General features: G+C 36.5%; 2 protein-coding genes across 3 annotated transcripts in view; one reads left to right on the top strand and one right to left on the bottom strand.

The window, feature by feature from the left end:
- Positions 1–3,401: 3,401 nt before the first annotated feature.
- Positions 3,402–5,475, bottom strand: LOC102809438 (uncharacterized). Its single transcript, XM_006813179.2, has 2 exons — positions 4,622–5,475; positions 3,402–3,797 (listed from the first exon to the last, which is right to left on the bottom strand). Exons 1-2 carry the CDS (start codon positions 5,473–5,475, stop codon positions 3,551–3,553), a joined length of 1,101 nt encoding a protein of 366 aa, XP_006813242.1. The 3' UTR covers positions 3,402–3,550.
- Positions 5,476–5,602: 127 nt separating this feature from the next.
- Positions 5,603–27,450, top strand: part of LOC100370838 (exonuclease mut-7 homolog) — a 33,635-nt gene continuing 11,787 nt past the window's right edge. Inside the window, exons 1-13 of one of the 2 annotated variants that reach the window (XM_085492015.1) lie at positions 5,603–5,859; positions 8,120–8,694; positions 11,009–11,182; positions 12,452–12,505; positions 14,034–14,173; positions 17,285–17,456; positions 18,142–18,347; positions 19,960–20,113; positions 22,103–22,170; positions 23,336–23,472; positions 24,097–24,203; positions 25,008–25,206; positions 26,764–26,960. In XM_085492015.1, coding sequence (XP_085348141.1) covers positions 5,790–5,859; positions 8,120–8,694; positions 11,009–11,182; positions 12,452–12,505; positions 14,034–14,173; positions 17,285–17,456; positions 18,142–18,347; positions 19,960–20,113; positions 22,103–22,170; positions 23,336–23,472; positions 24,097–24,203; positions 25,008–25,206; positions 26,764–26,960 — 2,253 coding nt within the window. In that variant the 5' untranslated portion in view covers positions 5,603–5,789. Of the gene's footprint in view, positions 5,860–8,116; positions 8,695–11,008; positions 11,183–12,451; positions 12,506–14,033; positions 14,174–17,284; positions 17,457–18,141; positions 18,348–19,959; positions 20,114–22,102; positions 22,171–23,335; positions 23,473–24,096; positions 24,204–25,007; positions 25,207–26,763; positions 26,961–27,450 lie in introns of both variants that reach the window. The other variant, XM_085492014.1, reaches the window with a different exon arrangement.

Raw genomic sequence — 27,450 nt, 5'->3', positions numbered from 1 at the left:
GCGCGTCGGATGGACTGTGGGGGTGGGAGGTGGATTAACGCTCGAACGCAGTATCCCGGGATGCCAAGTCACGACGTAATAATTTAGTTTAACTGGTTGTAGGGGGTTCTGTTTATTCAATTTAATAATATATAACAGTAATGACTCTTGTTCAGCAGATTACTGTTTTCAGACTCTCTACAATTGTAGCTTGACCCCCCTACAGAAATAATGGTCAACCCCTAACAGATTGATTCATAACTAGTCTCTATGCGATTCGCAGCGTAGGCTTTGCAGCTGACGAACACTAATAGTGTGGCTTTTATTTATTATTAAAACACAGTCCCTCTATAGACTATAATGAGACTGTGATTAAACACGCAGTTGCCGTATACAATGAGCAGTTTAGGTAACCACCCTGGATGCTAGCCTGACATGTAGGCGTGAGTGGCGCCCTCGCCGGCCGAACGGCATCAGACAGTCGGGTTTGGAGCACCGCGGAGGGCGCAACTCAGGCTACCCTAGATGTTTGTAGATCGCATAATTTCGTTCGTAATTTCTCCCAGTTCTCGTTACTTACGGAGCTGAAGCAAGGTGAACTATGCAAAGTCTTATTTATGAATACAAAGACATTGGGAAATTGTGGCGTACAACGTGTCCTAATAGGAGAAAGCAGACAGTATATATCATAGCATTGAAAAATTAACATTTCCACGAAGAGGTCAACTCATTAGTCACTCTGGATTATTCAAATTCCAGTCTTGTTTTCCATACGTAATTATCATTGTTATAATACCTCCAGACAAACGATGGTAGTATGTTTATTGATTTTAGACTTACAGAAGTCCCTAGTACAACAACAATGTTGGACCATAGATGTAGTAAGAAGGACGCCCTCACCGAAAACGGCACTGACAAACCGAGGAACCACGAACAGCATAATTGGCCGTATACAGTCTATGGTACTACCATTTACATATTTTGTAAAGCTATTTCAAGTATTCACATAAGTAAAATTAACTAAATATACATTAACAACGCCATCCGTCATAATTGCCCGAATTACAGAGAATTAGCGCCGCCAGCGTGGAAATACTGATATTTCGTTTGTGTCATGCACCTACAATAAAACGAAAGGTGAACGTGTCCTTACCGTTGGGGCAAACACGAATACATATATCACATGTAGACGTATACTGTAAATGCGTTAATTATTCACTGGGTTTTAATTTCCCTACTTTAGCTGATATGTAAGTTGTGTTAAATTAAATCCAGATGAACATGTAAAATAACATTATGTATCATTATTTCACTGTAAATTTGTGAAATTAAAACTCAGTTAATATGCCGATGAGTAATAAATTGTTGTAACATTCACTAACTTCGCTGTGATTTATGAAAGTATTGATCGAAAGTATTGATCACAAAACACCACAACTACATATTTCCGGTCTCGACTTGCAGCCTGCCTGTTTTTATACTCGTAAATTATCTGCGTGAGCCGACACAGACTTTGAAATGTTATAGCGCCACCAACGCTGGTTGTCGCCGGCTCTACTCACCTAGGCTCAGAATTAAGTAGACTTTGTACCATATTGACCATTCCAATGTCTACCTGTAGACCATCTAGTGGTTTCTTGGGTGAGTATGCACGGCTCAAGGTATCAGCCAAATCCATTTGCTTTCCCAAGCGATATACTAAGTTCACATTACACTGATGCATCTCAACGATTTTGCAGTAGTTTGAGATTGCTTCATCAGAATCATTTCCGAAGTCCTGTGATCATCCTGTATCGTAACTAGTCTGCCATATACGTACTGATTAAGCGGGGGTGTCGTCACCTGGGCATGCGTCAGATGGTCATAGCGTGTCATTGTTTACAAACAAGCGTCTACCCATGAACCTTTGCGTTTTTAGCGTGTGTTGTTATAGTCGTCGCTTGGGACTCAATTCCCTCGCGTGCGCAGGTGACGACCCTCCCGCTTTAAATCATTCCACCACTCCACTCCAACGGTTCTTTCTCCGTCTATACATACCTAGTCTCTGTGTCTGTTAACAACAACAACAACCCCCCCCCCCCCCCATCGGCAAGATCTGTCGGTTGTCGTATTCTGGATAGGGCTACACCTAGAACTGTGTTCGTCAATGGTCATTGGTAGCTTTGCGGTCGGTATGCCCTTCATATACATGTATATCACCAACCATAGATTTTACACCTTGCAGTCTATGCTGGTATTCTTCAGAGATCACAGATATGCCAATTGTCATGCATAACATAACAAAAACATCCACTGAAAGCGGCACTAAAGGTAGATATAGGTATATGCTCTCATTATGTGCATCAAATATACTTTACTTTGCTTGATTCAGGTAGTATAACGTCAATGATTGGTGGTAGGTAGTGACTTCTTTGAAGAGCATGGGGATCAATGACAAAAAAAAACACGTTTTTCTTTGACCATCGCAGGCCAAAAAATCAATTACTTCCTGCTTTGATCCTTAATTAAACAACTAGATGAGTGCATTCCGCTTAGACTGTCCCAGGATCAAAACGAGACCAGTGTAATCTGTTTAGACCATCTCAGCCCGGCATCCCAGACCTCAAACTAGACTCTGACCATCCCTGGCCCAAAAATCGCATTTTGATTAGACCACTCCGGGTCGAAACCAGACAAGTGCATTCCGCTTTAGAATGCCACAAGACAAAAAACTAGACTGCTGCACTCTGATTAGCCCAATAAATTAGACTATAGTGTATTCTGCTTTTAGAACATCACAGGTTTCCAAACTAGACTAGACTGATTAGACTATCGCGGACACATAGCTAAACTAGCCTAGAATAAAATATTTATTTATATTATATATATTTACCCGAAAAATATTTATTTGCCGCGTCTGCCTTGTGGTTGGAAGCCGAAAGCAGCGATGGCAGTGGGTGAGCGAATGTGTTTTCTGTGCAATTATCTTACAAGTGAGTTTGATTTTGTTCATTAATTTGTACGTGTTTTAATTGGTGGATTTAAAGAAAAAATATTTCACATTAGGGTAATTAAATTGATGGAATTGACGAGAATGGTTGACATTCACTAACTGCAATCACAGTGGTTTGACTGTATCATATTTATTTGTTATATTTCCTCCACAATCTTGAATTGAAGACCAATATTGTTTCTAGCAATAACAAAAATACTCTTCTCGCAAACGGTGTTTCCGATTTCCACGGGACAAGAGCTTCCTTTTCTCTTGATATCAGCAAGTGTACTCGGGCTCAATGGGGCAGCGTATATGGGTCGGTACGGAACACTTTTTTGGAAGTGAAATTCAATTGTAATTTCACACATCCTTAAGCCTGAAAACACAACATACTGGACCAATCTACTAACCACACAATGCGAATGTATAAAAACGAAAGCAACAAATGTTGTAGCTTATTTTTATATATTCATTCATTTGGTATTCTTTATCAGTTATGATTTTTACAACTTTTAAAAAAAATCGATATTTCATGCTAACATTTGTGTTTATCTCGTATTATCATCCGCATGTAATTGGTGATGTTGGCTTATTTCTTCATTGGACATTTTTTCTGAGTTTATCACTGGCTGCTTCTTGTACTTCCTCGTCGACGCCGACACCTGGAAACATTTCCTGCAGATTCCCCATGAACACCCTGCCCTCATAGTCCCCGACTGCAATATGTCTGTTATCCCTACTACTGGCGCACGTAAGTAACTGATTGCCATGGGTGTCACTCGACATCTCGGCGCCAATGTCCCTCTCACAACCAACTTCTTTCCCGGTGGTCTGATCCCAGTATCTGTAAAATCCAAATTGGGTCAGCAAGTTATAATAACGGCGAACAACAATATTATAGTGAAAAGAGAATGTTTAAACATTTTTTCTTTGATATATTGTATCTTGATAACAACATTGGGGTATGATTCATCATAACATGATGTCCTTGGCAGTCAACATAGTATAATACTGGTAGTGCGATAAAAAGTTTTTAATTACCTATAAGTGTAAGCGCATGCGCATTAGTGTTTATTTTGTCACTAGTATTTTATCGATTGAATACTCTTGCGTTAACTGCCAAAACAAGATTTAATTTTAAGAAATCACAGTATAATGTTATTACAAAGATACAATATCAAACAAAATATCACATATATTTATAGATTATCTAAATGGGCTTAAAAATATTCACCGTATCCACATGTGTCACTTTAAAAATTAAATCGACTCTCGAACTCTCTGCGGCACGAACAACAAAATCGCATCAATACATTAGTAAGACCATGGCAACATACGTATGTATACACTGCTGATGATTGTGTCGAGTTCTACGTAGAAAGTGGACCATAAAAACACAGCACATTGACCAGGTTTATCATTGCAGTGAAGTTTATGGCTTTTGAAATTTCGTACAGAAAAAAGGATACATCCCATAAAATCTAAATATTATAGTTATTAATAAATCTACATTTTGTATGATTTGTAGAAAACCTCACTAATCCATGTAAAAGACAACAATGTTTTGTAATTTTGTATAGTTACATAAGAAATCTTATCAGAGTCTTGAAATCAAATCAAAAGTAGTCTTGAGTAATTACAACTCCCTAGTATACGTAGGTGTCATACCTTACTGTTTTGTCGCTTGCACACGACATAAGTATTTGTGTTTGCCCAATACTAACAAAACTGCAGCTCCATGCAATACACGAGTGACCTTTCAAAACGTGTACAATTTTTATCTTCCCGACGTGCCAAAGTCGAACGGTCCGATCAAGGGACGTGCTGGCCAATAAAGTTCCATCGCCAGAAAATATGCATGACGTCACCCAGTGAGTATGACCCCTCAACGTTCTCGTTTTGATCCTCCCAGAATCATTATATGTGGCAGTTCTGAAAAACCACAGTCGTACGGTCCTGTCTTTGGAGGCGGATGCGATGATATCTCGGCTAGGGGAGATGGCAACGTCGTCAATGACGTTCGTGTGGCCCCTAAAAACGCGGATAACTTCTGCTTTTCCCGCAGCGAAGGACAGCAATGTCACCACTTTGTCCGCCCCTGCCGAAAATACCTCGTTAGCATCTCTTCCAAACTTGCAACTGAACACGGGTCCTGACTTCCCAGTGAATGTATGACGGCACGATTGTGTTCCAATGTCCCAGACGTGAACGCTGCCACTGCTACAACACGTACAGATGCTGCCGCCATCCGGACTGAAATCACAGCACCATACCATAGAATCGTGGGGGAACGTCTTTATCGCATCGGTATTTTGCTCGCCACCTTTTATCTTCCATATCTGTACTGTCTGGTCACCGGAGCAGGTAGCCAAAAGGGAAGAATCGGGTGAAAAGCAGCATTTTTCCACCCAGCACTTGTGACTAACAAACGGTCGAAGGCGAGCGTCGTCGCTATGTTCTAAACCCAGTTGTTTACGAGATCGTGTCTCTTGCAAATCGTGACGATCTTCTTCTATATCCATTATCAATCAATATTCACACATTCTAAAGTCTTCGGTTAACCTGAAACTACAAACAAAATTTACCGCGACACACCATCATGTCCTGAGCCGATGTGTTCCACGCGTTCCAAGCTGTCATGTCAACGCGACCACGTGCGTTTGTTTACTTCCGGATTTCTTTCTTCCGGTGCAAAGGATTATGGGGGCAGTGAGCGGCCATATCGAAAGTTAGTTTCGCAACTGAGTGTGTATGTACATGATGAAACCGGCTGTAATGTCCGATACCAAACACAGGAAGCACTAGATATCGCGGCAAATAGTGTCACCGATACACGATGATAACATTGGGTCATTTAGTTTACATTGTATTGGCCAGGACTTGGAAGATTTTAACTGGACAAAATGGTGAGCTCGCACACACTAATACTATCTGACAATCAGTTGACTGTGCTTGCCTTGCTGGCTTGTCACACTAGACTGTGTGCCTGTAGAGATTAGGATCCATACAATCACGAAGGAGAAACAAGCTCTGTAGTACAAGTGACTACTGACGCCGTTACATGGTCTCATACATGCATAATGAGGTGTATGTCACCGAATGACTTTTACATCACGTGTTTGTGTCTAATCGATTTCGATGATACACAGGCTAGCATACATTTGTGTAAAATCACCAGAGAACACTGTCACTTGTCCATTTCTTCATTAATTAAAAATTAGAGATATAACAAAGACAACGAGACAATTTGTATATCTCCAAATTGGGTGAATTCGCCATCACATCTCAAATTTGTTTGTCAAATTTGTCAAAAATAAAGCACTGTAGTGTAATAATAATATGAGGTTATTCCGCGGATACTGCAAAGTATGCACAAAGACAGTACAGAGGGAGTATTGATCACCGTGCAGTATCTCGTAATAATCTTATTATTATACATTTTCTTCCCAGGAATACATCATGGGAATGCTGAAATCCAAAAAGTTTAGAACAGAATCAGTAAACTTCTTTGTGTGGCGTCCGTTCAAACCCTGGGGGCAGCCATGTTTATTTTTTTTTATTAGAGAACACTTACGCACGTAATCGCTCCATATTTGGAATTTACGTTTCCTAATATGGTAGAAAATTTACGACATGCTTGCGACAGATGTATACTCTTTGATGCGTTCGTATTCCTATTGGGATTTTGAATGAAGTGTAATACAGATGCAAAGAAAGAAAAACAAAATGAGAATAAAAAACAAAACTGACAAGAAAATTAAAGTAGAAAAAAAATAATGGTAAAATAAACCGGATTGTTTTCCATATTTGTGTTGGTGAATATTAAGTATACTATTGCATGTACATGACCTTATCTTGGGATAGCTTGAGGTAATTTTTTTCTTGGCTCATTTTGTGGAAAAGTGTCTTGCTGCGAGAATGTGAGAAACAAATCATAATATTGTGTTTCTTATATTGGTTTGCATATGTGTCACTCTCAAAATAAATATACATATACGATGATTTTAAGGTTCCTTACACAGTTCCTCTATACTGTGCTCCTTCTAAATTTCATTATTTGCGCAACATGGATATAATGTCACCCCCATATTGTTTTGGACACCAAAACTGCAATATTGCAAGGAAAATTGCTGACTGGTTTGCTATGTACATCGCAGGATCGCTACAAGATTAGAATAAGTTGGCTGGAACCATAGAGGGACTGTGCTGGAACCAACCTCAACAGTAGATGTCAACCTAATACTGAGGAAAACATTGATTATCATTAGGGGATGCAATTCTCTTTCAATATTTATTTTTTCTACCCGGTACCGGTAATTGAATTTAATGAAAAGAAATAAACGTATCTCAATAAATGTATGCACTGACGTGTCTCACATGTCAGAACGCGGTCTAGTACATGGCATAATGATAGTAGATTTAGCAGAATGGCGCAACCTCGTAAAAAAGGTTTGAACAGTTCTAATCATGTAACAATCTTTAGACTCGCATGTCAAGCAGACAGAAGCTTACGAAACAATATATCCTTACATGATTAATGAAATCTATAACTTGACTTTTCAGAAAAATATTCAGCTCTGTAACAATTTTTGAAAGGGATTTCTGCCATAGACAAATAACTTATGAATGAAAGTAGCAATATCAAACATAATTGCTGCATTGTTCATTTTAAAAAAATGCAGTCTCATGTATTTCACGAGTTATGTGTGGTCAGAATCAGAGACTTGTTCTGTGTTTTAGGTTTTGTGCGTCTGTCATATCATATCATATGTCTATCATTTACTTTTTCAAATTTTTCTTACTAACTTGTTATTTTTTTTTTTTTATTAATATTTCTATTGCTATATATACTCAAAGAAATGTGTATTTCTTAAGATGAAATAAACAATTATTATTATCTTTTGTCAACTCTGTAAATCTTAACAGTACATACCAACTTGACTGGTGGCCATTTTGTTTTTTCATTGCCTCCATTTGGTTTAATTTAAAACATTTCTACTGTTATTCATTATATACAAAACCATTTGTAATATCTACTCATGACTATGAGCTAATTTACTGTGAGAAACCTTACATTATGCCAAATCTCAAGTGATTCTTATGATTTCAAAATTATTGATGACGACCATTACATTTTTAATGAATTTTTAACATTACTTCCAGCAGTGGAACAGCACTTGGCAGCCAATATAATCAAAGAAAATCCAGGAGGGCAGCTCCTAAATGAAGAAGATACAAAACGTGATTGTATCCTTCTCAGTCGGGCTACTTCGAGTAATAACACTGATGCTAGGAGGCAAAAACATGCTTTAAAGTCAGCTGAAAGAACAAATAATAGTACTCTATCTAAAAATGTCTTGCACAAGCAAGAAGAGAATTATGAACCCAATCAAGAGACGTCAAAAAAGAGAACTACAGAGGGCGCTAGACACAGTACCATAAGCAATGATGAGTATCAGTCTGCTGCAGAAGACGTTGATTTGGATACAATTGATTGGTGCAGTTTAAGTGGGGACAAATTTTTAGTCAAGTTGGAAATGTTATGGCTCAGTGATAAGAAAAACACTGTGCCATCAGTTTTGAGAAAAAAGTTTCGAAGTATCGAAGATCCTCATGGATTTGTGCTCTATCTTTTGGTGAATAATCCTGATGTTGAAAACAGGAAGAGAGCTGATAGTATCGCTTTTATTGTCGTAAAGGAGTTTAGATGCTGGTTAAAAGAAAACCCTGAAATATGCAAGGTATGTATGTAAATGAGATAATTTGTGCTTCATGTTGATTGGTCATTACTAGAAGCTGCTTAATATTGATTCGTCATTACTAGAAGTTGCATAATATTGATTGGTCATTACTAAAAGTTGCTTAATATTGATTGGTCATTACTAGAAGCTGCTTAATGTTGATTGGTCATTACTAGAAGCTGCTTAATATTGATTGGTCATTACTAGAAGCTGCTTAATATTGATTGGTCATTACTAGAAGCTGCTTAATGTTGATTAGTCATTACTAGAAGCTGCTTAATATTGATTGGTCATTACTAGAAGTTGCTTAATATTGATTGGTCATTACTAGAAGCTGCTTAATATTGATTGGTCATTACTAGAAGCTGCTTAATATTGATTGGTCATTACTAGAAGTTGCTTCATATTTATTGGTCACTACTAGAAGCTGCTTAATATTGATTGGTCATTACTAGAAGCTGCTTAATATTGATTGGTCATTAATAGAAGTTGCTTCATATTGATTGGTCATTACTAGAAGCTGCTTCATATTGATTGGTCATTACTAGAAGCTGCTTCATATTGATTGGTCATTACTAGAAGCTGCTTCATATTGATTGGTCATTACTAGAAGCTGCTTAATATTGATTGGTCATTACTAGAAGTTGCTTATTATTGATTGGTCATTGCTAGAAGCTGCTTAATATTGATTGGTTATTACTAGAAGTTGCTTAATATTGATTGGTCATTACTAGAAGCTGCTTAATATTGATTGGTCATTACTAGAAGTTGCTTCATATTGATTGGTCATTACTAGAAGCTGCTTCATATTGATTGGTCATTACTAGAAGCTGCTTAATATTGATTGGTCATTACTAGAAGTTGCTTCATATTGATTGGTCATTACTAGAAGCTGCTTCATATTGATTGGTCATTACTAGAAGCTGCTTAATATTGATTGGTCATCACTAGAAGCTGCTTAATATTGATTGGTCATTACTAGAAGTTGCTTATTATTGATTGGTCATTGCTAGAAGCTGCTTAATATTGATTGGTCATTACTAGAAGCTGCTTAATATTGATTGGTCATTACTAGAAGCTGCTTAATATTGATTGGTCATTACTAGAAGCTGCTTCATATTGATTGGTCATTACTAGAAGCTGCTTCATATTGATTGGTCATTACTAGAAGCTGCCTAATATTGATTGGTCATTACTAGAAGTTGCTTAATATTGATTGGTCATTACTAGAAGTTGCTTAATATTGATTGGTCATTACTAGAAGCTGCTTCATATTGATTGGTCATTACTAGAAGCTGCCTAATATTGATTGGTCATTACTAGAAGCTGCTTAATATTGATTGGTCATTACTAGAAGCTGCTTAATATTGATTGGTCATTACTAGAAGCTGCTTAATATTGATTGGTCATTACTAGAAGCTGCCTAATATTGATTGGTCATTACTAGAAGCTGCTTAATATTGATTGGTCATTACTAGAAGCTGCCTAATATTGATTGGTCATTACTAGAAGCTGCTTCATGTTGATTGGTCATTACTAGAAGCTGCCTAATATTGATTGGTCATTACTAGAAGCTGCTTCATGTTGATTGGTCATTACTAGAAGCTGCTTCATGTTGATTGGTCATTACTACATGTATAAGCTGCTTCATATTTTCTGGTTTTATTTAAAAGCTGTTTCTGCATGTTGTTTGTTTCATTTCACATTATGCCTAAAATACTGATTGAACAACCATTACAGTCTGATATCAAATATTTGTTATTACCTTCCAAACTCAAAAATATATTATTTAATCAGAAACAAACTCTTGTTATGAATGTAATTTGAGCTGATGCTTAACTGGAAAACACTGCTTGATAGGCATTTCATTGGGTAAGAGTTCCTTAGAACTCTGTATAACTCTGATCATAACCTTACCCCTTCAGCACCCCTCCCTCATTCTAGTTGTATATGCCCCTCTTTAAGACACATAATTATCTGGAGGGGAATGTACAATTTCATTAGGTGGGGCAGAAATATTGGGTTCATGTTAAGGGTGGGGGCCATAAGGAAGTAATCATACACTACTCCTCTGTGTTGTTAAACACCTAATCACAACACTGTAAAATGACTATTTGTTACTGGGTTTAAATTTTCAGGCATCTTCAATGGATTTTAAATTTACGGTTTTATCATTTAGTTAATGTGTTTTATGCTAAATTTTACATATTCACAGGGTTTTAATTTAGCGCATTTTCCAGTCAGGAAAATAAGCAAAATTAAAACCCAGTGAATTATTAATCCTTTTATTTCTTTTTATCAATTGAATGTCTAGAGGGCTTCCAAGTTGCTAACTGCTGATGTAAAGCTGCAGGCTCTGAAAGCTGGTAATAATGTCTTCAGTAGTGTGTTTGATACCATAGTAAAAGTCTACGAACTCGACAGTCCTGGAAACGAGTGTTTACTACCGTACATTAATCAGCTGTTACACAAGCATCACTATAAAGAGGTAAGGTATTTCACGCCTAAAGTGTCATCGTGTGCATTCACAACATAACAACACTAACTGGCATTGCTTCTGCGTTCCTTTGCTAAACACCCTGGAATTTGCTCCTAAAATGTTAAAACTTTAATTGGCAATAATATTTGATAAAGACCATCATCTTGCTTCCTTTTCCTCCATGAAAAGGCTGCATTGACAAGAAGACATTGTAAGGTACTACTCACTTGTCTGCCTAGGGTTAGACTGTTGACAGTCCTCTAGCCTAATGCAATTTGAACGCCATAGGCGTTTGATGGGAAATGCGAACCATTTCACACGAGGGACTTTAGTCTCGAGAGACTGTCCCCGTCTGCAGGTTTCTAGTTGATATGAATAATTCATAGTTGCAAAATAAATTATATTAACATAATGTATGCAAATTTATTCTAAGTGACCCCCTGAATGCGTTGGTTGTTCACTTTATGAACACAATGAATACAGTCACTCCAACCAAAATAGCAAAGAAAACTATTAAATTATAACCAAGGAAACAACATGCATTGTTTGTGGAAGTCAAATAGAAAATATAGAAAACCGGAAGAGACTATTTCGCGATCAACAAAACTACGACATGCGAAGAAAATCGAATTTGTTGTGGCAGAGACAATCGATCTACATCTTGTCAGTTTGTATGCGTGCAGAAAATGTGGACTGAGAGCGTCGACTCTGCCAAAAAACAGGGATGAGTTCAGGAAGGAATTTCAACAAACTAAGCGAGAGTTATTGGAAATTGGTAAATATCACGTTCCAGGATTTTTATAATGCATTTGTTCAGATTTGTATAAGTCGTGATATCAAAAACTGCTGTGGAAAGTGTCGCGATCGCTTATAGTACAGTCAAAACAAACTTCGTGTAAGTCGTGGGCGATCCAAGTAGCCAGCCACACCTGACCCTTTTAACGATTGGCCGTGATAAAATGATAGACATCTGCGCGACTAACATTTGCATATGAAAGTACCCGGATCTGGTAAGAAATCTTACCAGTGAATTGCAGCACCGGGCAGTCGATCGTGCCTAACGTTACTCCATACTTTCTGTCCCGGCGTTCACAATTTATACACAATATTTATTAATAATAACAGATTAATATTAGGTACGACCGACTGTCTACTGTCTCCTAGGGTGTATGTATACTATAGTGTACATGTACTATGTACTAAGCTAATCTGAGTAAGGTGGGGGGGGGGGGGTGGTAATCTTATTATAGTAACATGCTTCATTTGTTTATCTTCCAGGCTGCGAATTGTGTTTCTAAGTTGAATTTACAGCATTGTTTTACTCTCAATGAGGTAAGGATTGACAACTGAATAGTTATGTAATATTATGAGGTTATTACGAGGATTCCTCAAAGTATGCACAAAGGCAGTACAGCAGGAGTATCGACCAAGGCACAGCGGATGTCGATACGAGACGTACTGTCTTGAGTGCATACTTTATGAGGTATTCTCGTAATAACCTTATTATTATACATCATGGGAATGCAGAAATCCAAAATGTTTAGAATAGAATCAATGAACTCCTTTGTGTGGAGTCTGGTCAAACCCTGGTAGTTACCCAACCCTAGTATTTAACATTCTGACCAATCAGAGACCAACTTGTTTGTTGACTGTTTTTTTTTTTTACGTATCAAATTCTGCCTTGTATATATGTTTCAAATCAACTGCAAAAATTATTATATAGTATTCTGAATAGTGAGTATGGGAAGAATGGGTTTACATACATGTTTTAGCTGCTCCCTGTAACTACCTGAAATAGATGAATTAATGTACATTGTGTAATTTTTAATAATATTTCAATAATATTGTGTAAAACCACCAATATCTTGAAATATCAGCAGAGATTTTTTTAAACAAGGGAACAGGGGCGCAGCGTCCTCATGCCATGGCCATGCACCCCCTTACCCTGGGGAGCAGATCCCCTGGCAACAATAAAATTCTGATTGTCCAGGGATCACATGTGGCCACAGTCTTCAACTGTGACCTGTCCGATAGTAATTTTCACCCCAAGGAAGCCATAGAATGCTCCATTTTAATTTAGAATTATCAAAAACTCCCTGGTAGGAAGAACTCTATCTCCCCCACTTGGTGGCGCCACTGAATTGCAGTGCTCTCTCTTACAGTTTTTTTTCTAAAAAAACCGTTGATCAGCTTATTTTGCGATAGTCAGCCATGATGTCGAAAGGTCAATCGGCTTCCACGGACCAATCAGATTGCCGTGATTTTCATTTAATACTACTTAATACTACTTCATTACATACTGCCATGATATATGAACCTGTAATCGTAATAACTCACTACAATATTAGATTCTGGTTTGATTCTACAATCAATAGTGCCCTTATTTGCAGTTGGTACACTGCCGTACTGGACCGCCAATGTCCGATCAAGCATCCACCTCAAAGTTTTGCGTAATTTTTATATTCGTGTCACATTCGGCAAAGCGCCCACCCCTTCAAAATGCCACAAATTTTAAACTTGGTCTTTGTGGATTGTTTCTTGTGGCATTCTAAGAGCATGACCCAACCATCCCAGTCTTCGGCTCTTGATTTCAAAAATAATGTCCTGAGAATGTGTTTGTCTATGAAGGTCATCATTGGAGATGATCACTGGCCAGCTGACTATACCAAGATATTACTAGCATTGTATCTAGGCATTAGTTGAGTCGCATATAGTGAGGGGATGGGCACGTAGATTCTTGACAATGTTTTAGCTGTTTACATTATGTACATTGTAAAAAGTCCTTGAAACCCCAGAATGTGCGTACTGGTCGTCATCTTTATGCTTCCACAGATCGTCCTGTACTGTTATTATCTTTCAGATCGTCTTACCATTGATATATCAAGACAAGGGGAATATGGTAGAGAGGTATTTACATGGTCATAAAGATTTACAAATTGAATTAGTGAAGCTACTTGATTCATACTGCGATAAAGATTTTGATTTGAACGGTATAATTGCGTAAGTATAAAGTCTTAAAGCGAACCTAATGCGGCCTTAATTTATAGTTGTGTATATTCTAAACTGTATTCGAAATAATATTGCAGTGGTTTAATTTTGTTTTAATTATAACTGTAGCTTGGATAGGCATTTGAAGTGCTTGCCATGGAGGCCATTCATGGAGGGGAATAATTAATGAACGAACATATTTAACATCCGGGTACTTTTCAAAGCTATGACGTTTTAGTATCTGATCGCATTCGTATACGTCATTGTACATAGCCGTTCATGCTGCCAAGCATTGTGTACTATTAGTATAAACTCAACTTTTATATGCACAATGTGCTTTTTAAAACTTGGGTTAGAGCCTTATGCGTTTGAACGACAGTATTCTGAGAGTGAAAGCCCAATTGCGTTAAAGTACCGTACTTCTCCGATCGTAAGCCCCTCCCGAGTATGAAGCCCATCCCTATGTTTTTACTTGGTATTTATCGAGTTGAGAGCATTCACGATTATAAGCCCAGAGTGTTTTTACTGGGCGTCGACGATATTCTTTAAAATATGCGTGTAAAAGGTGTGATTCGTTTCATAATAATCGTGATTGGCATGTTAGTTTGGTTCATGCTTTTAGTTTTATGAGAAAACTCGCATTAATTTCAAGTTCAGAGTGCATGGCGAACGTACACAACGTGATTCGCATCGATGTTGCAATTCTGGAGTAATCCATATTTTTTTGAGTAGTAGCCTTCGAAAAGCCAAAAATGTGATCGTCAAGGCGTGTACCTGGTTATTGGGCATGGTTTACTTTGAGACTATCATGAAAGGCCTAGGGTTTGAACGTTGAGACATGTTGGCGAACGAGAAAGGTGTTTAAATTTTTCATCCACACTCAGTTTACCCACAGTTACTATTAACCGTCGTTTATATTTCGGAAATTGCGAATCGCCAGTTTTTAGGGAAAAAAATCATCGTTTTTTTCGTTGCAATCAGTGCTACAGATCGCATTTTAACATTGCGGTAATTCACTTCCGCATTGCGCTAAAAAATCATCGTCAATAATCGGAAAATTTCATCATTACGACACATCATTTTGATTGGTTAATGAAAGACATGACCTGTTATGTCAAAGGAAATTGTTCCAGGTTAAATCGTGCTGAAAAACCTCATGGTGGAAAATTGTTTTGCGTCGAGAGTTTGCGTACGATCAAAAACATACCAAAATGAAGATAATGATAAATGCCTTCGTCCACTGTTTCCTCACAGACCCTACCCATTACAGACGGTATGGAAATCGTATTGTAATAAAATGTGTGTGTTTTTTATGAACATGTTTGTTTCTTCATTGTAAGTATCGTTCAAATCAATGACGCAATTTTTTTAAAAAATAAGTATTATTTACCCGAGCCCGGCGTGGTGAACGAATATTTTTTTTGGATAATTTTTCGTTGTTTGCAAGATGGTTACAGTGTTTAACCCCAAAACAAAATAATTTTTTCTGAGTTGGTCCTCGAGTACAAGCTCATCCCTTACTTTTCCTTTACGTGTTCATGCCTCCGGGCTTATGATCAGGGAAGTACGGTATACTGTGACGATTCAGATCAGTCTAGTGTGAGTGATGAGAGTATATCGTCGACGATGCTCCTTGTTCGGATGAAAGTTTTATTTCAAATTACACGGAAGTCTGTCAACAATCTGCTTGGTGTTCCTGTGACACTTGTCCCATGATTTGCCAGTGCAGCCCCGTGAATACATGGACGAAAATGTTTCCACCACCACCCTACGAACTCAAGATTGCATATTCCAGCATCCATACTTTGAATAATTTGCACGCCGCACAGTGCAGTACTGAAAACAGCATTTATTAGACAGTTAGACAAAAAACAAAACAAAATGCCCGTCTCGATCAATTGCACATCCATTATGTTTGTATGTTGATATGCTTGTAAATAACATTAACGTAAAAGTCAAAACAACCTAGACTAGAAGTCAATTCACCAGTCCAGCCAACTATGGCTCCCTAAGTTTGCTTATATTTAATCAGATACTATTTCGTCATCATGCTTTGTTACCTTACCTGTTTATACCTCATGAAGGCGTTTTTTTATGGCAAGATGGCGCAAACGGAAGTCCTTCGCAGGATTATGGTTTCTCATATTTAAATCATCATAACTCTGAAGATAATCATTTTTTTTAATTTTTTTTTTTCAAATTTATAATCAATATACATAACTTGATAAATACAAACACCAAAATAGGCTTTATTTAGTTCCCCCTTAATATTCTGCGCAAGGGATCTGTGCGATGTAAAGACAATATAAATATTGAAAAGTCATCAATATATTACTTCAACAATATTTTTGAAAATATACTGTGTGTGAGAGACTCAGTATTATACAATAGCTTCATTCTAATTATGGTTAGGCGTACATTCGACTTAGAGCAATTTTTCCGTTCTTGGTTGCTAGAGATTGCACTTCATGATTTGACTATTCATCTCTAATTCCACTTTGGTGACACTTTTTTTTCTGCTGACAAATCAACTTAAAATTAAGACTTGCTGTTGTATTTAAAAAAAAAATTGACAAGAAACAACGCTTTAAATAAGAAGTCTCAATCATAAGATTAATGTGACGTAGTTTCTGCGACCACCTGCTTATTCAAATTAAAATGTTTTCTGATTGGGCAATGTTGAATTAACATATCTATTTATGCTCGCTATGATCTCACAACACCAGCGCTGAGTTGAACAATTGGAATGCCAACAGCCATTTTGAATTTATAAAAGTTTATATTTATAAAATATTCATAAAAGGTGTGAACTTTGTTGACCAACTGGAAAGGGCTGTTACGTTTCAACAGTGAATCCATGAAAGACTAGTGCAGCAACTAGAGCCAGTAAAATAAATACTGGCATTGTATAATTTTCACTGTAGCATTTGTAAAGACAAAATTTCATGAACGTCACCGACAATCTGTTTCGTACGTAAAAGAAACCAAAGACATTTCCACTGCTACAAAATGTTGTCACAAAAAGCAATTTACAGTATGTCATCCAAAGCACCCTACCTAATGAATTGGTAGCATGCATCAATGAAATAATAACTTAGTCTATTTTTGTTTCTATTATCACAGAAACTGTCGTGTTCCATTACTGCGTAAAGACAAGTTGCGACCACGCCATCTTTGTAAACTTGTAATGAGACTTGTGAAGTTGTACAAGCTGGATGGAAGTCTCTGTCCCAACGTCACTAATGTTAAGAATATGAGCGGGATTAAGTTTCTACTTTATAAAAAGTACATAGAGGTGAAGAAACATGTTTTTTCTAAATTAATATTTGTAGTAAATGCTGTGACAAGGTTACTATCTCCCTTCTGCATGTACCACAGGGGGTGGGAAAAAACTTCATAATGTAAAAGAAGATGGGAATAAAAAATTTAATAAAATCTGGCATAAGTTAATGAAATCTTTGCAAAAAAACAAACAAATTTCTGCAGCAGCAGCCCCCCTCAAACTAAATGGGAAGCCCCTTAAGATCGATCAAGACGATTTAAAGCATGTTCTGTTACCTGTGATTGTTTTTCACAGTGTTAACATGCGATTAAATAAGAGAAAAAAATTATGATAATGTTAATACATTTTTAAAAATTAAACTGATGGATCACTCGTTATGGCTTGCTAAGTTGATGATAGAACGTATTTTCATATCAAACCAAATGTTGATAAAACCTTAATTTTATGTGCTTTTACTTTCTGACATGCACATGGGTGTGACATTGATTTAAAGTTTTGTTGTAGATATCACATGACAATATTAGCATGGAAGTTCATTTTTTTCTCAAATATTGAACTTTTCTTGAATAATTTTACTTCATAAATATATCACAATTGTTGGGATGTTTTTTTTCTATACAACCCAGTTATTGAATTGTCAATTATTTTGAAAAGTTCTTCAGTAAAAACAAACAAACTGTATTTTCATCTTTTACAGAAATCAATGGTTTCTGATAGTTGGAATGAACTGGTTGAGAATGCAGTGAGTGGTAACCCATGGTTACAAGAGCAGTTAGTGGATCATATTGTGTCGTACAATGACATAGATGCTGCTGCATACTGGGCTATGCTGTACAATGTGCCCGATGAGCGGCTACATAGCAGGGTAACTGAAGCAATTGCCGCTAAGAGTAAAGAAGTGCTGTGAGTTGTGTTCTTTGTTTTAATTTTAACAAACAGTCGGTGGTAAATTGCATAATACCTTCAAATTCAAAGGTATTTCCGAAAATAATAAGTTTCTTGTTAAGACTGATTGTGGGTATTATTACATATGTACTGCAGTTTATTTTGATTTGTCCCTGAAATCAAAATCGGTATTTCCACAACCCATATGCAAATGAGGTACGAGAGCAAACAAAGTAGTCCCTTCAGGAGTACCGTTTTTCGAAATAAACAATATTTAGAAGTACGATATTTTCCTCTTGGGGTACATGAATATACTTGCTGAGTGAACTGAAATTTGAACAACAGTAATGGTACTTTTAGGCAGTCACTTATTTTGAGTCAAACTAATTTGCATATCACCCATGCAATAATGTTTTCGGTATTTTCACGATCGATATGCAAATGAACATGATATTTCCATTGGCTACCGAACTATTTTTATTTTGTAAACACATTTTCGTCTGTTATTTTTATCCGGTTCAAATCGTTCAGCAACATTTTTGGCATGTCAGGTGTACATCACATAAAATACTACGATTGGGAGAACTTAATGTATGTTGATCACCTGGAAAGACCCACCCGCAGTAAAATCAGCGATTACTATAGAGCCGCAGCTGTTGAACATCGAGATACCAGGAGGTTTCTGCTGGCGACGTTGCAGCGTTACTTAGTTCCAAATAAAGATTATTAGCACCAAATGAGCAATATATTAACCGGTAACCAAGACTCAGTCAATCCACGACCAGCAAGCAATATCACAAAAGAAGTTGTAGCTTGCAGCTCAGCGATGACCGCTGTCGACGAAAGTCATCCCGTCTGTGGAGTACCGCAGTTGCACAGCTTGTTTGCCAATGCACAATTCTGTGGAGGAACTTTCAACTTCAACATAAACTGTGTATCATAATCGTCCAGTTCAAGTTCTGGCCCTGTCGTGGTCCCAACTAAACGTCAACGAGTTATTTATTCGGACAGTGATTCAGATTAGAAGTATGAAGAAGAAGCTTCGCTCGTGAAAGTACGGCCGCAGGATACACTGCATCACTCGTGAAAATATTTTCCATACGCAACGAAAGCCACGAGGAGGGTGTGGGGTTCTGTCATATTATTTTTTGGGGGAAATATTTTTGGAACAATCATTTTATTAATCATTACAGCAACATTTTTTAAAAACAAAAATAGTGTTTATCAAAATTTCCTAATAATTTGTGGCAACCATATATGATTTTTTCACCATATGTAACAACATTTTAAAATACAGTGGAAACTTTTTCCTATCAAAACCAAAAACTGAACAATCACTATTTTTATAGACAGCTGGTTTGTGACCATATTTTTTTCTCATGGTGTTGTTAACAAAACAATATTTCAAAATTGGTGGTTTAACTTTTTGTACCTTTTTCTGTTTTCTTCTATAATTTAGACCAAGTGAATGAAATTTTTCTCTGATTACTAGTCTTGATCAAGAGTTTTGAAAAAAAAAAATATGAAAAAAGAATGGATACAGGGCAATACAAAGTATATGATAATATAAAGTTCATGCATTTGATGAAGGGTGTTATAATTTTTATTTCTTTGCTTGTGATTACCATAGAGTGGATGCAACTGGAGATAAACCTGAAGACTGTGATGAGAAAGTCAACTGTGAAGACCTTGTGAAATATCATCAACTGTTGTTTCCAGTGGAGCATATTCAGATGGTTGATTCTGAAGACGGTTTGAATAAATGCGCTGAGATACTGTTTAAAGTAAGTTGTCTGTTTAAAAAATAATAATAAGATGAAAGAATAAAAATGTCCCTCCTTTTCTTGTTTCCTTAATCTACGGATTATGGCAGCACTATACATGACTTATCTAGTCTGATTGCGCATCGCAATATTACAAGGTATATTAATAAAAAGATACCAGGATGTGTGACCTTTAGGGATAACAAAATACCAGGATGTGTGACCTTTAGGGATAACAAAATACCAGAATGTGTGACCTTTAGGGATAACAAAATACCAGAATGTGTGACCTTTAGGGATAACAAAATACCAGGATGTGTGACCTTTAGGGATAACAAAATACCAGGATGTATGACTGTCACAAGGTTGAATGATATTCAGCACAAACAATTCTGCCCGTGAAGGATACCATCCAACACTCGTGATTGTGGGTTCTTTTATTTTACCCATAACAAACAGGGCCACATGGAACCTCTCGATAAATAACCAGATTAGAATCGTAAGATAGTAATTGCAGGGTATAACGTCACTCTTATGTAATGAAAACACAATATTGGTAAAATTAATAGATTTAATACACTTATGCAATAGCACGTACAATAAATAAGTGTCTCCAAACAATACAATCAATAATAACAATCAATACTACAGCCTCTGGAATTCCCTATACTAATGTGAGTGTGTGTATGGGTTACCGGTAACAAATGCCATGGTCTTTGTAGTCAGTCCGTGATGGTATCAAATCTATGATTCCCTTGTCTTCAGTCAGCACGATATTCAGTGGCTTGGTATGTTCTCATCACTATTAGTGGCTTCCATTATCGGCCTAGTAGACCTCTTTGGTCAGTCTTCATGCAGCATGGCCCGAATCTCTTGACAACTTGCAGGGAGAGACCACAACCACAACCTGCTCACACCTCGGTCACCAAGGGAAGACTGCCTCTACATGTGCTCCCAATTCCTCTGGGGTTTCTCCAAGAGGAGTGCAGGAGTGGGGACAAAGGTTATTTCTATCCTTTTGTTCTAGTAGTCAGGTCAGTGACCTCATGTCTCCAATCTGGCAGTAAATCAGTCAAGTTAGTTTCCTATACAATTTGGCAATGATTCACAATGTCCTTCAGCCAAGTCAGTGATACTGTTTGGTAGTAATTAATTCTCATGTTTTTGCAAATACGCTGTTTTCCATAAACACGCGTCTATAAACTACAATGTTCTGCCAAGAGCATGCCTAGGTGGCATCGTGACGTCCTGACCGCAAAGTGTACGTATGCACAAAAATCTTCCTACCTGGCTGTATTAAACACACTGTCTAGAGGCTGGACATGTATAGATAAACAGAACAGACCATTTGTGATAGATTTTCTGACGAACCCTGTGACAATGACCTTTAGGGATAACAAAATACCAGGATGTGTGACCTTTAGGGATAACAAAATACCAGGATGTGTGACCTTCAGAGGTTACAAAATACTAGGATGTATGACCTTCAGGGATAACAAAATACCAGGATGTATGACCTTTAGGGATAACAAAATACCAGGATGTGTGACCTTTAGGGATAACAAAATACATGTACCAGGATGTGTGACCTTTTAGAGGTACCAAAATACCAATGTATAATGATTAAAATATGCATGCACTTAAGCTTCCTTCACAGATTATCCGAGTAGCTGTGGAGCTTACCGAAAGTGCTATATAAAACAAATTGCAAGCTTAGCAACCTGACTGCTTGATTCCTGTAAAAAGTTGGGCTACATTCATTGCAGACAGTTTATTTGTAGAAAGCCATGACTGGATTCTCAGTGCTGTTCAGTTTGAATTGAAGATAATGGTGTTGTGATAGCTTTCTCTGTAACTGGATGTAATTAGTACATCATTTAATGACCCCAATTAAAAAATAAATAAACTTTGAACTGATTGCAATGCTTCATATAAAAATATTAATTAATAACAAGCTTGTAATATTATTATTACCCCGAATCAATCCAGTGTTTCTCTTGTACTTTTCAGCCCGGTGCTATTATTGGTATCGATTCTGAATGGCGTCCAGCATTTGGTCCTATCTGTGAACCCGTCAAGTAAGTCATCAATGGATACAGTTGTAATAAGTACTTCTTAAAAACTGTCGATTTTGAGAAATGATAAATTTATCAATTTTTCACTCTTTTTTTTCATAAGATAATAATGAGCACAGTGCAAAATATTTGCAAAATAAAGTTTGGATCAACATTTGAGACTTATTACCATGGCAACTTGGAAAAATTTGGGTAAGGTCTGCAAGAAGTGTATTTGACTACCTAATCCTGTCAGTTCAGTTCCATTCACCGATTGGCAGCCATTTTGAATCAAAATTTGTAAACACGTCTCTGAAACAAATAGGGTGGATTTGGTTCAAACTTTGATTTGTGGCAGTTTTGTTTTTTTATTCATGTCCATGGTAACTCCTCTCTAATATATCACCTAATTTAGTTGAAAGTTTTCATACAAATACTTTACTCTTAAGTAATACTTAAGTAATATTCAAAATTCTAAAATCACAGTCTGTAAATGTGGAATCATTTTTTGCAAATGAACAAGATTCGTGTCAGGATCATACTTATTGGGTTACATGTGCATGTCATATTTTTGTTTAGATTGAACAAAAGTTAGTCAGCTGGCTATTATTTGAATTTTTATTATCCATGCTAGTTTCTGTGGCAGTATGTGTGATTATAATCACCACATTTTGTCAGTCATTTATTCAAGTCATGAAGCCCTTTGGTATTTAGATCTACATGACTATTGGTAATAACTGTGCATTGTCAATGTTTGCAGTTCGCAAGTAGTCCAAAAATGGGGACTTGTGTCCTGCAGTCCAGTCCAAGATGGCCGAATGGCAGCTATTTTAATGCTGAAATTCATCAAAATGAAACAGTACTATTTTTTTTTTTCAAGTCAGATTCAAAATAGCCGAATGCAATGTTTTTAGAGCCATGTTTCTGACATGCATTAACCGATTGCAATTAACCTCTACCACGTCATTTGTTTCATGTTCTGTTTGAAGATTGCTGACATATTTCAGTTTTGTTTACTATCGAACTGACAGGGACCTGTTATATTATGACATGACCTGTTATATTATGGGAATGTGGATTGTTTATACAGATAAAACATGTGTCCATGTATTTTTATTTTCCAATATATTGTCAAAGTTTTTAATGATTTTGTTATAATCAGTTATGTTGTGCTTTTGTTTTCTTCTAGAGTGAGTTTGTTGCAGCTGGCATCTATTGATGCTGTGTTTATTTTAGACATGATGACCTTATCGCAGTGTGTTGACGTTGACATCTTGAAAGATTTTATGTTGAAATTGTTCACAACCCATGATATCCTAAAATTGGGTAAGTTTTATTTACTTAATATGCAGTGACTCCTCGCTAAGTCGCGCCTCAGTACAGTAAATCGCGATTTTGGCCAAGTCGCAGGTAGTTGGATGGCTCCCAAAAATTTTGTTGTTTTGCCAAAGGTTTTGAAGTAAAAGATCTAATGTTTTGTTGCATCTTGTATTTAGAGACAACTTAACACTTACTGTCCATCAATTAATGAGATACAAAAGGGTGATGGTAGCCTGACTCAAAGTGTCAACGAGCTGTCAAGTCGCAACTTTACGTACTTTTCGCTCAGTCCCCCTTTTGATATAGCTCTTTAAAACTCGCTACAATGAGTTGAATCCATCCGGACATGGATGCTGTGAAGTTTTTCAATAAAGAAAATGTATTATAAACCCATGTGTGTATATGTGCTTTTATCCATTTTCGATGCATGAACCTCTCTTTCACGAAGCCCCTCGGTAAATCGCGAACGCCGATAAGTCATGGTTTTTGCTTGGATCCTGACATCCGTGACTTAGCGAGAAGTCACTGTATTAAAAGTGGCTACAGTGACCGTGTAGGACATTTTTTGCCACCTCTACAAAGATCACACAATTGTTCTAACATGATTTGTAACCTTATTTTGTCTCCCAGGTTATGGTATTGATGGCGATATCAAAATGTTGTTCAAGTCCTATCCTTTGATGAGGAATGCAGCCGACTTGCAAAGAATTGTAGACTTAAGTGTGCTCACAAGAAATGTAAGTACACAACAAGACAAGCATTAACCTGAAGTGAATACCTCAGTTTGAGTGAGCATGCTACAGACTCCAGTAGGGATGGAGTTCAAAGTAACTGGCTGAGTTTCATTCACTGATGGAAGTGATGATCATACAATCCAGATTATAGTCCCAAACATTTAATATTTCTGTGGCAGTATGCTATGTGTTACAGTCATCATTTGCATTTTACACAAACAAAAAAATCAATGAGAGACAATAGTGTTGACATTCGATCAGTATTGGGGACTGTCACCTGACGTAAAAATATTTGAAACAAAACTTTACTTGTAATATCAGCATATTATTTTTGCAAGCCCTTTAAGGCAAAATGATGTGCAGAATATGACATATGCCAAATCCATCTCCACACGTTTTAAAGTCACATGACCAGGTTCAAGATACTGAGAAACACATTGATAGAGAATCACAGTTATGAAATTGTAAAGGACACAGGAATCACTAATACTGTAGATTTCCTATTCAGGCCTCATCATGCAATTTTTTATAAAAAAATTATAATTTAATTGTTGGTTTGGCATGGCCCTTACCTCCTTTTGAAATCTTACACAAAATAAAGCTGCATAATTATTTTCATTTAAAAAAAAATTATCAAAACCTTTAGCTAATAGTAAAATTTGTTCATTTTGGACAAAATTATGAAAAAATATATAGAAAAATACGTAACAATTTATAAAATGTTGCATCAAGATTTGGCGGGAAAAAAAATGTTGGGTTCAAAAATATTGTCTCATTGATATTGTAAATACAATGCAAATCCAACAGATACAGAAAGAGTCACCTGAGTTACTACAGAATAGCAGTACAACTGAAGACGCGAGTGGTGAAGGCAGTGGAAAGAAAGGAAAAGAAAAAGGCCTCAGCGAACTCGTACAACGCTGTCTTGGAAAACCTCTGAATAAAATGGAAAGACTTTCTGACTGGGAAAGGCGGCCTTTGAGACAGGCACAGCTTATATATGCAGGTATGTGTTAAGACCCCCTAACTTTCTCCAAAATCTTCAGCTTGTTAGTTCAGCAACGGATATTAAAAATTGTGGCAAACATCAAATTAAATAGAATGTTTTGTTCAACGTATCTTGAGGCATTATGTTGTGTCCTGTTACGTAAGCTATAGCGCATCTGGTATCAAATACATTCTCAACAGACTACTGTTAGTACTCCGTTGCCTAGACTTGTTTTTGTTTGAAAAATGATAAATAAATATTGACAAGGATTTATACGATGTAACTTTCATAAACATGTGCGGTAAAGATCTCATGTAAAGAAAACTCTCTCGCTTTGCAAATATTTGGAGGCCGATCATACTCTAGCCAGTAGTGTCACAAATCGCATTGGGAACCTGAAAATTATCGCTGCATTAAAAATTAAAATGTATCATATGTTATGCAAATAAGCAAGAAAACAATTTGGGATGAACACTTGTAAGTTCGTTACTAATCACTAATTCTAATTATGATTTCTAGTAATGTAGGTTAGTCATGTGATTTTGTGATCATACAACGTTTTGAGTGAGATCTTCATTGTATATCACACCTTAGCATATTAATTGTGAATAATATTAATAATTTTTTATTGAATCATTGTTGAGATATAGATAAAATTACAATAAAGAATACAATTGTAATAATAATAAAAAACACAGAAAATTCATTTGAAATAAAAGTAAAATAAGTACATTGCATAGATGGTATGAATATTAAAATGAAATGTTTTTTACTGTAAGATAGTTTATCAAATTAATTGTATCAAATTAATTCCAAATCAGCTAGTTTACGTTCTCGTGTGAGTTGCATAGGCAGTTCTTGTTTTGAAATTCGTCTATCAAAATTTTAACATTTTCTTGGATTTTGTCGGTGCATGATGTAAATTGTTCTCGAATATTTGAATGTAACCTTGCACTTTACGGTTGAAATTGCATTTGAATCCCAAGACATCGACGAAATAATATCACGAGTAAATGTCACTTTGTTCTTGAGAGTTTTTGGTTCAGCTTTAAATGGAGTATGTTAGCAATGCCTAAAGGAATTCTTAGTAATTTAAGGTTAAAGTTCAAAGGTTAGTGTTAATGTTTTGTGCATATTCACATTGCATGATTGTACACTGTTGGCAGTAAAACAAATATTTTAAATAAACTGGCAAACCTCTATCACCTTACTGAATTTTGATACAAATGGACATAATTTTGGAGACACATGTGAAAAAAATCATCAAGGTTTTATTTTGTAAGGTGACAAAAGTTGACTCCCACACTCTAAGGGAATGATTATCGATTTCTCAAATTCTCAGACAAATATCAAATTTTAAATGGTAATTATGCCAAGATATTCTAATAATAAAAATCCATCTGATAGAAACAGCGCCCTATATGTCTGTGTTTTACTATATCCCCAAAATGTAAGGCAGGAAGATCTTGCCAAAACATTTTAAATTTGTCAAAATACAATCATTTCACAACATTTATTTATAAAACATCTTGTAATAAATATAAATACGTTTTTACTTTTTTGTTATCACTTTAGCATTAGATGCTTACTGCTTATTGGAAGTCTATGACCATATTAGGAATAAAGTGAAAGAATCAGGACTGGACATAAACCTTGAGCCGCCACTGCCGAAAAAGACTCCAAAAGTTAAGAAAAGCAAACCTGATGGTGGCAGTGAAGGTGGTGGAAGTACTGATAACTCAGGAGTTGTCAAAGCAAGCCGTGCCCCGCAAGTAAGTTATTATGACCATCTATTTTCTGTTCTCTGTTATTTGGTCTACTATGTGGCTAAAGTAATTTTCGTCTACTCATATTTCCTATTCGAGCAGCTGTGCATCAGTTGAAAATTGGTTGTTTTGGTCAAAAACTGTGTGGTCATTTCTGTTTGGGTAAGTTTTTGTATAATGTTCTACGTACAACATTAAAAGTATTCAACTCTTCAACATTATTTTAGTTTGTTGATGACTTTTAGGTGTTTGTTGATTAGGATTATTTCTGCAACAGTTTTGATCTTTTTTTAGTCCCTGTTCATATTTGGCACATACATCATAAATATTGTAGAATACATGTCCATGTCAGTTTGTTCATAATCAGATCAAAGATGGCTGTCTTGTTTTTGACCATACTACGATATCTCCAAGGCTTGTCTGCTTGTACTGCGTTTTCCAAAAAACAAAAAGTATTTCATATTAGGGGAGTTCAAAAGGCTATTTTGTCTAGGTT

This window comes from Saccoglossus kowalevskii, chromosome 17, assembly GCF_978046115.1.
Source record: "Saccoglossus kowalevskii chromosome 17, keSacKowa6.1, whole genome shotgun sequence".
Classification (NCBI taxonomy): Eukaryota; Metazoa; Hemichordata; class Enteropneusta; family Harrimaniidae; genus Saccoglossus; species Saccoglossus kowalevskii.
Note: the sequence above shows the minus strand (reverse complement) of the source record. Positions and strands in the feature narration are given on the sequence as shown.

Bases quoted from the DNA above. Each gene is read 5' to 3' on its own strand.
- LOC102809438 (XM_006813179.2), bottom strand. From the start codon at position 5,475: ATGGATATAGAAGAAGATCGTCACGATTTGCAAGAGACACGATCTCGT. The intron at 3,798-4,621 runs GTATGACACCTA...TGGATTTTACAG, and splicing joins GCAAGCGACAAAACAGTAAG to ATACTGGGATCAGACCACCG.